Source organism: Centrocercus urophasianus, unplaced genomic scaffold, assembly GCF_019232065.1.
Source record: "Centrocercus urophasianus isolate 14NV4802_14NV808 unplaced genomic scaffold, USGS_Curo_1.0 seq_28, whole genome shotgun sequence".
In the NCBI taxonomy this organism is placed as follows: domain Eukaryota; kingdom Metazoa; phylum Chordata; class Aves; order Galliformes; family Phasianidae; genus Centrocercus; species Centrocercus urophasianus.
In genome coordinates this window covers 4,999,049-5,011,885 of record NW_024884844.1, presented here as the reverse complement: position 1 = coordinate 5,011,885, position 12,837 = coordinate 4,999,049, and the positions used below count along the sequence as shown (strand labels likewise).

General features: G+C 38.0%; 1 protein-coding gene across 2 annotated transcripts in view; it reads left to right on the top strand.

Annotated features, from left to right (window-relative positions):
• Positions 1-12,837, top strand: part of MYLK (myosin light chain kinase) — a 192,019-nt gene that overhangs the window by 56,243 nt on the left and 122,939 nt on the right. For both annotated transcript variants that reach the window (XM_042827127.1, XM_042827126.1), the window contains one exon: positions 10,574-10,731. In XM_042827127.1, the coding sequence (XP_042683061.1) occupies positions 10,582-10,731 (150 nt within the window). In that variant the 5' untranslated portion in view covers positions 10,574-10,581. Of the gene's footprint in view, positions 1-10,573; positions 10,732-12,837 lie in introns of those variants that run through there.

Below are 12,837 nucleotides of genomic sequence, written 5' to 3'. Positions count from 1 at the left end.
TTAAAAGCACGTCCAGTTCTAAAATGTTCTTTGGAAACTGCAGTGCCCATAAGGAAGAGCTTGCTTTGGGCCTGGCCCCCTTCGGATGCCATGAGGGCACTGGCACTCTTTTTACTGACTCAGCTGAAACTGAAGTGAGGCAATATTGTTTTGTCTATTATTCACCTCAGATAAACTACTTCTGGAATGATGTGTGACCAGGAACAGAACACAACTGGCTCAGTTCTGCCTTCTGGTCTCCTTTGCTGATATTGATTGTCAGAATTAACCTGATGAAGAGAGATCAAATTTCCATCTTGGTTAGGGCTTCAGTGTGCTACTTTATTATGCGTATCTCAAGGTGTGGTTAGGAAGCTACTTTAAGGGAAACAGACGTTTCTCTTAGACTATTTTTAAAGAAGAAATCCCTTCTAGAAAACGGAATCGAAGGCAGTAGAGAAATGTTGAATTTTTTTGTATATGGAGGAGATATACCAAAAAGATCATGTGGTAAGTATCAGCGACTTTTGAAAACCGTGCATTTTTCATGTCATCTTTGAAAAATCTCCTCAAATGCTGTATCTTTAAAAAGCAAGAATGCATTTCTGTTACTAATATCAATATTTACATTTTATTCACATCTGTGTAAACACTTGGATAACTGGCATCTTTCTGACCTGCTTGCTTTCAGTATGGACTTTCAGAGTAGTTGTTGGCATAAGTTGTTGGCATAAAGGAAAATTGCCCTAGACTGGCAACTAGACAGATTATATGACTAACTTCTGTGGGTGGGAGAAGTATGGAATATAAAATGGTTTGCAACATCAAAGCTTTAAAAGAAATACGGGGAAAGAATGATTCTTCAACAACCTGACTTTGTGCATGAAAGTCCGTCAAAATAAGTTTGTATGAACCTCAGTCACTCTTGGATTATTTGTCTGTTCTAACGAGGGGAAAGAGAATCAAAGAAAGTGTCATGAAATTCAACGATGGAATGTTCTTAACTCTCAGCCATACTGCCTGTTCAGCTGAAAATTGGTTGGCCTTTAGCAATCCTCATCATATATTCTTTTTTCTTCTTCTCTGTGACTGAACTCTTCTCCCAATGCAGTTTTTCTTCTCTGCATCCTTAAACTTGTCTCCTGTAATTTTTTTTCCATTTTATTCCTGTGTTTATTTTGTTTGTTTTCCTTAATTTCAGATCTTCCTTTTCTTCACAGTTCTCTCCTTGCCAGCTATAATTTTTTGCCTGGCAGCGGCACAAAATAATATTTACCTTCCATCATTCACTGCCAGTGAGGAGAGAGCTTAGGTCAGTTACTCCCAGTGTGATAGATCAGCTGATGTGACAGATGGAATCAAGCATCTGTTGAATATTTTCACCAGAACACTGTAGTGTTACAGTGTTTAGGCCTTTTAGAGGGAATAGGAAAACCTGTGCTTTGTAAATGTGATTTAAAAGATTTTAAAAGAAAGATTTTATTATTCATTCCACTTCTTTTTCCTTCTGATAGAGTAAAATTTGATATATTCATCGAGCTCTTCTGTCCATAGCAGCCCCACAGAATTGTGAAGGGGCTCCAAACCACTGTTTCACATATGAATCTCCTTCTATGGATGCTTTTAAGATGATAAATTCAAGAGTGTGCACTGTGTACATTTCTGGAATCCAAGTTGAATAAATCTGTTGGTAATTCACATAACTTTTTGTACCTGCCAAACTTACAAATAGAAATAAGTGACCCAAATATGTAAAAAGAGCTTTTTAAGTAGTAAGGTGCTTAAATGTAATGAATTTCTTTATATTTCAAATAGGAAGTATCTTTAAAGGCACCAATGTCTTTGCCTGCATATCTGACTCTGTAGTTTCCAAAACAAAAAAAAGCAAAACTGCATTTGCTTGTTATCAGAACTGGACATTTAGCTGTGATTTCAAAACTGTTGTTTAAGTAAGATTAATCCAAATTCCTTCTGTCTGCCCTCTTGTAAGCCTTGCAATGTTAATGATTTATATGTTGATACTGTTGTGGTTTTCATAAGCTGATTCCTTCAAGTTGTCTTGCTAGCCTAGACCCAGCGTGTGAAAGCCCTATGCTATATTCCAATTTTAATATCAATTGTCAGCTGAATCATAGAGTCATGGGATTGGAAGGGACTTTAGAAGTCCATTTAGACTTTCCCAGGTCCAAGGCCAAATCAACTGTACATGCTGTTCTCATCATATATTTGTATGGCTTCCAGAAGTGAAGACTTCACAGACACTTTGAGCAATCTTTTTCGGGTCTTCTTCAATTCTTACTTAAAATTCTTGCCTAATGTCTAAATGAAATCTCTCCTGGTGTAATTAACAGCTTATGACTTCTCATCACATTTCCCATTTTCCACTGAGAATTTATTTTTCTTCATCTTCTTTGCTGCAAGCTGTTAAGTGTTTTGATACAGTTACCACTTTAACTTTTCTACTTAGTGGGGCTCATTCTGGGGGATTTCTCAGTGCAGGAATTTATACAAATTTTTGTTTGCTCTTTTCAAAACCTCCTTATCTGGTTCAGGCTTTGAGTTCAGCGTACAGTGCTGGATGTGGAACCTTATTAGCTCTTAGAAGACTGGCTTTGGTGTTATGATTTGGTCTTGTTTGGTTATATTATTTCTAAAATGGTTTTGACAGAAGTAAATGAGAAAAGAAAGGACGTGTTTAGGGGTTCACATTTCATCATCCAAGGACTGCTTTCTGTTCTTCATAATCTCTGGTACAGCTTTCTTTGGAAGGCACTCTCTAAGCTTCCATTCCTTTTCTTTCTATGAATAGAGATAGAGAAAAGATCACAGGAATCTGTCCTGTGCCTGATGGTTAATGTGGGGATGAAGATGATGTGGACCTCCCAGATGTTTATTCTCTCTAGTACATGTCACTTTATCCTTAAGTTGTGTGAGCTACCAACCATGTAGAAGTATTTCTCCCGCAGTCTGAAGTACGCTTATCAATCCTGTAACTGGCTAACTTTCTGGAGCCTTTTGCAGCAGAAAGTTCTTTGTGAAACTTAGATTATTTTATGAAATAAAACCAACTATCTCTTTGTTTAAAAAAAAAAAAAAAATTGCCATTATAACCCATCTGATGTCTTGGTTTTAATTTTTTCAGCAAGTCAGTTTTTATTTGCTTTGCAGTGCCAAATATATCATCAAGGACTGATGTGTAAAAAATGATTGTTGGAGAATGCTGGCTTGCATACATGAAGAAAACTGCAGTTTCCAGAAAAAAATAAATTTGTGGGATATCTTATGGGCCAGGTTTTATACTGACAATTAATGGGACTTCATAGAAGGCAGAACAGAGTCTGGCTTCATGCAGAGTATCTCAGCATGAAGAACCAGTGGCTTTTTCAAACTGAGAAACTAATTCCTTTAGTATTAAGTATTTGCAGCATAATATGAAGCTTAGTGATGTTTATTCACAGCCCAGTCTATATTTGGCTGAAATCAACAGATTTTTTTCCACTGCTACCCTGGGGTTTGCACACCTCAGGCAGTAGAGTGCATGTGTTCATTTTCCCAAATGGTGTAGAATTTGGCAGACTTGGGTCTCTCTTTCTTTCTTTCTTTCTTTTTTTTAAAAGTGTATCTGAGTATATCTGAAACTAAATCACAGAGCAGAACATAGAGGCTAAACATTCTGTGTTCTGTGAACTGCAAATCTACCATGATTCACCTTTCATGCAACTTTATTACCCTACTAGCTTGGAAAGGGGCAACAGCCATGTACCACCTGCAGCATCTCCATCTGAGAAACTTTGATGTTATAGTTACCCTTTAAAATGTGCCACCTAAAAGAGGTTAGTTTAAAAAACAAACAAACAAAAAATACAAAAAACTCCACTACAAACTGCTGATTTAGTGTAATGTTCTACCACCATTAAGAAGCTGCAGATGTACGACTTTTGCTGTAAATCTTCTTTCAACTTAATAATCAGGAGAAAGGAATCTTAGCTTCCTTTAGGTTGCCTATCTTGAAATGTTGCTGAAAGTGCCTCGAAATACTTGCTTCCCAAATTCTGACCCACTTCTGTTGCATAATACTAGGCAAGTCTTGACCTCTTGACTTCTGCCTTTTTTTTTTTTCCTTCTAACTAGCTTGCTATTCAGACCCTAAAGAGCTTGTTCCATGCTAACTTTATCTAAAATTAAACTTGTTAGCTTTCCTGAAAGCCTTGCTGAACCATGCATTCAAATAAAATGGAATTACTTTCCAAAATAAATAGGAAGTGTTTTTCATTCTTAATAAAAGAATGTTTCGTGTATTCGGTTCTTCAAGTCTGAATATCTTTACTTTTTTTTTTTTTTTTTTTTTTTTACCACTGTAGTTTTTAATTCTTTGTAGGTACCTTTGTAAATGTACTAAGTTGTTCTTCTAGGCAAGCAGTGGAGAGATTTTTTGCTCTCTTTAGGGTGTCATAGACTATTTGAAACACACTGATGGCTCTCAGCTCAGCTGTATGTAAAAATGTCTCCATAAAACTGTAATATTTGCTGTGGTTCCCCTTACATCCCAGGACCTTTAGTGCCAGTGCCTGTCCTGGTATGTTTACTGTTTGGACCCCTTGCCTGCTCCACTTTCAAGTGAGATTGTTTCTCATCTGCCATCGTCTCCTCTCAGGTTTGTCTTTGTGGGTAGATGGGCGAGAAGGAGTTACCTCTCCACATGACAAACTGGCTTTAGTCCCAGCTCTAAAATGGCTACAGTTGTTTCAAGTTTGCAGAAAGTGATGACATTCTGCAGGTGTATATAATGAGCTTGGGAGTGAATTGACTTTTCTCCCTGGAAGGCCAACTCGTATAGTAGGCCAGCAATTGTGGAGTAGAGACTAAACATCTGAAGAACAGCGAGAAGACTGAAGACAAAATGTTCTTAAACAGTCTCTCAATGGAATCACAAGCTCTACAGTGCTTGAACAGTGAAAGGAGATTTTTCTTAAATACTAAGTAGAGTGCCATGTTCCCCAGAGAGAATGATCTCAGTTTTGCCCTTACCTCTGCCCTGAAGGTGCGGCCATTGGAGCCACACTGGGGATTCATGGACTGCCAGTCTGACCACTGGTTCTCTTTTGTCACAAGTGGGAGAAAACGTCACCAGCTGTCAATGATGAAATTTAAATTTGCTGTTTTACCTAACCTTCCCAAGACTAAGATGTTTGGGTTTGGTAAATACTGAGTATTAAAAATGATCCAGTAGAACTTTATTGATTTTTGACCTGCTGCTTAGTACACTGAAAACCTTTCTTTATGTCTTACCTTTTTTTTTTTTTCCTTTTCTTTTAATGTTGTTCATAAACTACAACTGTAGCGGGTTTTGAAGTCAGATTGAATTACCTTCTCCAACGTGTTTCTGTAAGAAGCCTTTATGGAATCAGCAAAAATAAGCCCAGCTTGCATCCCGTTTGCCATCTGTGTTTCCCTCTGGCTTCAATTTTCTGCTATAAAATTATTCTTAGATATGGATGCTGTATTGAACCTGCCTGATGTATGTCATATTTAGTTACTCATATTTTTTCCAAGATAACAGCTGCAAAGAAATTGTGTTTCTTGATTTACTGCTCCTTAATCTGATGTTTCAAATTAAACATGCAAGGTTTTTGAGTCTTGAAATGCATTGCATTCTTCTAAATTGCGTGTCCAACTGCTTTGTAATGGACATCTTTTTTTCCTTAAATTTTAATACTCGATGGTTACGGAATAATTGAATAATGTAGCATGTCTGTCTATAATCAAGATAAATATATGCTACTAAAGGAATTAATATATTTCCCTCTTCACATGGTTTTCTGTACCATTCTTTGTACCTGAAATACTCTCTGCAGCTACTTTAATATATCAACAAACCATTAAGGTGTGATTGTGCAAAAGCAGATACAATGGCTCTTGTTAGATGTGATCTGTTGCAGCAACGTGATTACTGGCAGTAGGTGAGGTTGGGTTATCTGTATCTCAAAAGGCCTGGGATGTTTCAGTACCCTAAATGGTGCTGTTAATTGAGGAAAATTGGGGAATGGTTACAACTGGCACTGTCTGCAAGAAATGCACATCTTTGCTAGCAATTTCTCTGCTAAGCAGCACAAGCTGAAGGTTAGGGAGGGTATGACTTCTCTTCTTTGTTGATAAAAATATGCAAGTGCTTTCTTTTTTCTCACATGGCGCATATAAATAAAGGTGGTTGACAATCATAATTCTCATGCTCTGATAAACCTATACGCAAGTAAATATCAATTAATATCATATTGAATTGTTCTCTTACCCAGAGAAATTAAATTCTTCACTCATGGTAATCCTACCATGGAAAACATTTCAATGTACAGCTCATGCCACAACAGGCATGCAAATAAAAAAGCTCTAAATTTATTGATTAGACAGGTCTGATTTTAACTCTGATCTTGTAAAAGTAGTTCAGTGCTTTGTGTCACATAAACCATTACTGTTTCTGAAATGCCATGTAGGGACTGCAGTAGTATTTTGTTAAAATGAACACCTTTAACAGTTCGACCTGCTCTGTCCTTTTTCCCTTGTGCAAGCAAGAATCTTGCTTGATGCAAAACCTCATTGCTGATGTGCAGAGTGTGAAATTGAATATACTGTAATGATAGGATCTGAAGAACTTGCTTACTTCTGGGAAAGTCTTTGACGAAATGCTCCCAAATGAAATTGTAATTTAGCACGGAATTTTCTTGCTGTCACTTCAGAGAGTCAAAGCTTTTGCACAAATCACAAGTTGCCCTGTAATTCCCAGGAACTGTGCAGGACAGTTATGTAAATGCTCTTTGTGGGAACATACCCTGGGATTTTACATGCATGGCGTTGCCTCAACTTAAGCTTGCAAAATTTTTGGATCACAGAGTAGCAAGAGAAGATTTGGCATCTCATCTCATTCCTACTGATGTGTCTAATAGCTGCTATTAAATTTTACTGGAAAAATGTTATTGGACAATTAGGGGTCTGGGTTGAAAACACCTTGGATGTTTTTTGATGAAAGGGCTTTTCTAGAGGCTGGCTAGGTAGAGAATCAGTGAGAACAAGATGGTCATTGATGGATGAGGCAATGGAGGAAGGAACACTAGTCAAGTCAGAACTGATACAAGGACAGGCTGCCTAGTGTGGCTATAGTTAGCAGGGTTGCAAGTTCTTTGCTTCCTGTTCCCACTTCAACCTCTTTTTCTCTGTTAAATCCGCAAATGACTTTGTCTCTGGAGCCGATGATTCCCTGTGTTTCATCATTCTCCCTGCATGCTGTCTCTTTGGTAACGGTAGCTGACAAGAGGCAGGATGCTTCCTTGTGTGGTCTGGTAAGGTAATGGTGAAAAAATAGTCACAGGTGACATGGCTGCAATTAAACCATTTCTGTAATTCTGTGGACAGTGTGTTCAGATTTGTGTAAATGTATGGTAACCACATGTTAGTCCTTGTGATAAAGAAAGAAGCTGTAGCAAAGGAAATGAGGTGTGTGAAAAGAGGAAGCTGTCAAGTCAATTCTGAAATATTGAACATTTTGAAGCATAGTGGATGGCACTTAGTCAACAGTTTTTCTAGGGACTTCAGTGATCTCTATATGGGAATCAAATTTACCTAGTGTTTCAAAATGCATATTTTTGGAAACACCACTGCACTGGGGAGGGAAAAAGAAGCTATCAATGTTTTTGGAATTTCATAGCATTTTTCTGCCTTTTTTAAATCTATAATATTTATATGGTCCTGTGACTGTAGCCAAGCTCCTATCCTCTATTATATTTATACTACAGCACTTCTCTGTGGCAAGGAAGTACAATAATCCCCACTTCATCGATAGGGAACCGTGGCAGAAGAGAAGCTTAATGACTTGCCTGAGGTCATGCAGGCAGCCCCATCAGTGAGTAGGGAATTCAGCCAGGATCCCAAATAGCAGACAAATGCTCCAGCCTCTGGGCTGGCCTTTTGCTCCTGTATTTAGAGAGCTCAAAAGATTCTGTCCAGATTTCAGAGACGGTTCAGAGATTATTGAGGGCAGACTGGCTAAAATAACAGAATATCTGGACCAAGTAAAAATGAGCTGCTTAGGTGGAGAGTTGCAATATCAGGAAGACTCAAAGCTCTGCTTTTCTCTCACTTGTGTGCACTCACTCTCTCTTACACTCATGCCCTCTCTGAAGCTCATTTTTTCTGCGTCAGAGGAAGGACACGTTAAAATGAAATTAGTATAATTAGGTGGTTACGTAGGAAGCTGAGGGTAAGTATTTACTTATATAAAAGAAGTGGATGAGAAAAAAGATGAGATGGAATTCTCAGAGTTTGCTTTTGGGGGTTTACTTTTGTGATCTGAGTGACAAATGTGTACTGAGTGACAAATTTGTTCCCAGTAAAAAATGCTTGAAACTCATTAGTCTGCTTTGGTATTACAAAGATTAGAGGGCACGCTGTGAGAATTTGTATGGATTTATGTGCTTTTTAGAAAGGATTAAGAATGAAAAACATCCAGATTAGAAATGCTGTCTAACCACATCACTGCCCATCCAGCCAGCACTTGCATGAAGGTTTTCTTTTACATTTAATGCCACAATGTTTTTATTGCAACTTCAGTTACACTTGGTTTTGTTTTAAGGCCATAGTCTAGGTGTGCACAGCACGTGAAATGAAATGTTATGAAATATCTTTGGAATCTTATTCAGCAGCAAACTGAGAAAAACCCTTTATGGATAGGATCATTCTAGAAAACTCCTTACATTAAAAAAAAAAAAAAAAACAATAATAAAAAAAGAAAGAAAGAAAAGAAGTCAGATGTGTTCCATAGCTTTTAAGTGTCTGCATTTTTTCCTGTCTATTGAATTTAATCTGGAATAAGATTCGTTCTTCAGAACGCTGTTTTCTTACAGTATTTGGACATGCTAGTTCTATATTAATACCAGGCTGCACATGGATTTATTTATCTCTTTGGGAAAATAATTGTAAAACATCCTCTAAACTGAAAAAAGAAGACTTCCTAATTATCTAGAAGAAGCATCTTCAGCGTACACAGCTAATTAGAGTCAGACTGCTAAATGTGGATGATTAGAGGCTTATGTTGCTAGAAGACTGCTTGTGCTCATTTGGGCTAATATTCTTTGGTAAATTCAATCTTATTTAAACATTATTTAGAAAAAAACATAAACCCATGCAAGATGTCCTGAAGCAAAAGACTAGCTGTTACTTTATTTTGTATGTTACTGTGTCATTTTAACATTAGGCTTCAAGTTGTTGACAGCTTTTGCCATGTTGGTTACCGAAATGCAATAGAAATGTAACCTGACCATACCAATGACTGTTAGTTGTTTAGGAGCTGATTCCTTTCCTTCTACTTCCCCCAGAACTCACCTTACTTCCTTTGGTCTGTCCATCTGTCTGTCCTCTGGAGTTCTGTGGTTCCCTCACTTTAGAACAAATCACCACCTGGTGCTTTGATAAGGTGTTTCTTGAGATTGACATTCTCTGTATTTACTCAGCGTGTCAGGTGCGCTGTATGGAATCACTGTGTTCTCAGAGTGGATTTTCAGAAACATACATGGCAATGTGTCCTATCAGAAATGAACTTCATGTTCCTAGCTTGTCCAGTCAATTTTGAAAAATGCTTTTCTTGGTCTCTTTACTCAACAAAAAGTTGGAACTTTTGAGCAAGAGTTTCAAGGGATAACTCCTGGAATTGGTGCTGCTGTTAGCTACAGAAGTGGCAAATGCAGAGTTCTAAGAACCTGCTTTGCAAGGTTAGTTTGATTTTGTGTGGCATAGTGCAGGACTCAGAGGAGCTACTACTATTTTTTTCTGGATAACCTAGGTTTTTACACTTTAAAATTATATTAGGGCTTTTGTTGTTGTGCGTTTTCTATTGGGGAGTATAAGGTATATAGCAGAACAGTCATATCTGAGTAGGTATCTGTAATGAGATTCCTTAAATGACATACATGCAGCATAAAATTTGGTGCTATTTTACTAGTGTACGTGCTGTAGAAGTATTTGCAGTGAAGTGGAAGCTTGAAATTTCAGCAGAGGTACCTATTATGTACTAGCAGTACTTTGGAGGGAGATACCAGATATTTCTTAAGATCTTGAAAGCATGGTATGAAAAATCAGATTTTCCACATTCCCACTCGCAACTTAACTCCAGTGCAAACAGAGGCCTCTTTATTTCATAAGACTTACTTAACACTGGCTCTTCTTCTGAGACTTACTGATATTGGTGTACTGCAGGCCAGGAAAATCAAAGTCACATTGCAAAAATATCCTCCTGAAATAAGTTATTACAGTTTAACGCAGTTGTAAAGGATGACTTCTTGGTTAAGGAGCTGGCCTGGGACTTGAGAGTTCAAACTGAGTTCACTTCAAGGCTGTGATGCTGTAACAACTGTAATGCACACAATCTTCCTGGGTCTCAGTTCCCCACCCAGAAAGTAACACTTGTTACTTTAGGCTGAAGGCTCTTAGCAGTGTATATGTATGTAATGTGTATATATATATATATATAACAGTTTTCCTCTGTTCTGTTTCTTAGCTGCAACTGTAAATAATTCATCCTCATAAGTTCTTTGTTTTTTCTCTTCTACAGTCCACATCATGGGGGATGTGAAACTGGTGACATCTACTCGAGTGTCCAAAACCTCCCTGACGCTCAGCCCCTCGGTTCCTGCTGAAGCGCCAGCATTTACTCTGCCTCCTAGGAATATCCGAGTGCAACTGGGAGCCACAGCAAGATTTGAGGGGAAGGTAAGAAACAGAGATGGCGATCAATTTGTTTTTGTCTTTTCCTGAGGCTGCCTAGTAGTCTGCACAGCTAGTGAAATTGCCTCTCCAATACGGAATCTTTATTCCAGAAGACTAAACCGGTGTTTCCATTCCTGCAGAGGTAGTTACGGGTCTGTTTCTGAGCAGAGGAGAGTGTTGCAAAGCTTGATTCTGTGCTGATTGTAACCTAGATAAGCATACCAGGGACCAAACTAAGTATCAGTGGAAAACAGCCCCAAGAGCTATCTCTAAGCAGGGAGCAAATATTCTCCTATGGTGTATTGATACTTCTGCCTCCCAGAGCTGCCGTTGGCAAAGCTTCATGTGTAACATGTAAAACTAGTGTTTTACAATATGTGCTTCCTGCTAATTACACTAGGAATTGATACAGAGAGTTGTGATGTTTTTGTAGCTGCCTCACCTGCTAATCCAAAAGGAAAAGGAGCGTCTTCAGAGGATAGGCTGACTTGTTCAAGGAAACGTGTTAACTAAAAAGGATTGAAGGAGTTGGTATGCATGGATCCCAGGTTCTCTCCTTTCCCTCACAACAAGGGCATTAAATTGTCCTTACATGTATCCATGTTTCTTTCATTCTTCAATCCTGCTATGAGCTCTTATTATGTTTATCTTTTTCTCCCTTAACCCAATTTTTTTCTCCTGGAGTCACTAGTTTTCTGTCTCAGCCTGCTCAGCTTTCTCCTGTCCATGCTCTGACTGCATGCTGACAGCTATATCCTCAAACCGAATGTGGTTCTGTTCTTTGAAGTGGTGGGATTTCTCTGACAGAGGCAGGAAACTGCAACTTCACTGTAACAAAATCAAGGACTAGAAGGAATTTGGGAAATTTATAACTTCTGAAACTAACATAAACAGAGGGCCAATAGGGGGCATCTGATATTTATCTTATTTATTTATGCAAGAGCAGGCTAGGAACTGGGATTTTTCAACAAGAACTGAATTATATTAGGTTTTAAGTCCAAAATGATATTTTTTTTCTCAGAGTTATCATCATTTTGAGAAGAGACTCAGAAAACCTCTCTGCATGTATGACATATTCCAGCCCCAATAAGCAGCCCCTTTCTTTACTGTTTTTTCATTATTTCACCTTGTTTAGTTGCAAACAGCAGAGAAATGACAACGTGCTGCTACTTCATTTATGTGACACTGATGCACGATACTACACTGTGACTGGTTCTTCCAGACAGAACTGCAAGTGGCAATACCAGTACATGGAATGAGTGTTAAAGCATGTGATGTTGCTAAGTTTTAGCTTTTACTATTTCTTATGCTTCTTGTTTAAAAACTCAAGTAAAATATTTCCAATTTTGGTCCTCTCTGCAGAATTTTATTAGTTAAATTAAAGCAACTCTAAAATCTAGTTACCCACAAGTTAATGTGTAATCATTGCTTTGAGGTTTTTTTTCAGGGTAAACTGTAGCTTGATTTTATTTTTATTTTTCTGTAGCTTGGACAAAATACACAAATTCAGTACTAGCTAAACAAAGATTTAAGAATTCCTTGAAGAATTAAGCTTTTATTGAGGTTCTGGATTGAACTTCTTTGATGACAGAAATGTAATTTAGATTTCATTTTGGTATATGAGTATGGCTGAATCCTTTGATCTTCTGTCCCCAGAGCACAGATGATAACACACTGGCTGTGTGCATGTCGGACTGTTGATTTAAACCTTTATAAGCTCAAAAATGCTTTGTAAGTGCTGGACCTTAAGATCACAGCTTTGTTGAAATACATGTGGGATCTTCAATTAGTTTGTGGTGAATAGGCTGCCTCCACAGATTGGCAAACCAGGATGCATAATTATAGCCGCTGTCTTTGGCACTTCAACCTCTTGCCTTGCAGAGTATTGTCTGGTATTTACTTACTGCAGTTTCATTTTGCCTCTATAGCAGATGCAGCTGAGAAGTAACAGCATGTGACACAGCTGTAGACATAAAACAGCCAATCTCTATTATTGTGCATTAATTTCAAATTCTTTGGAATCAACTCTTGTTGGAGGCTGAGATACAAACTTGCGATCTGAGGGGGAGGGAGAACAATCTATGCTATAATAGCTGGAAATAGTGTGGT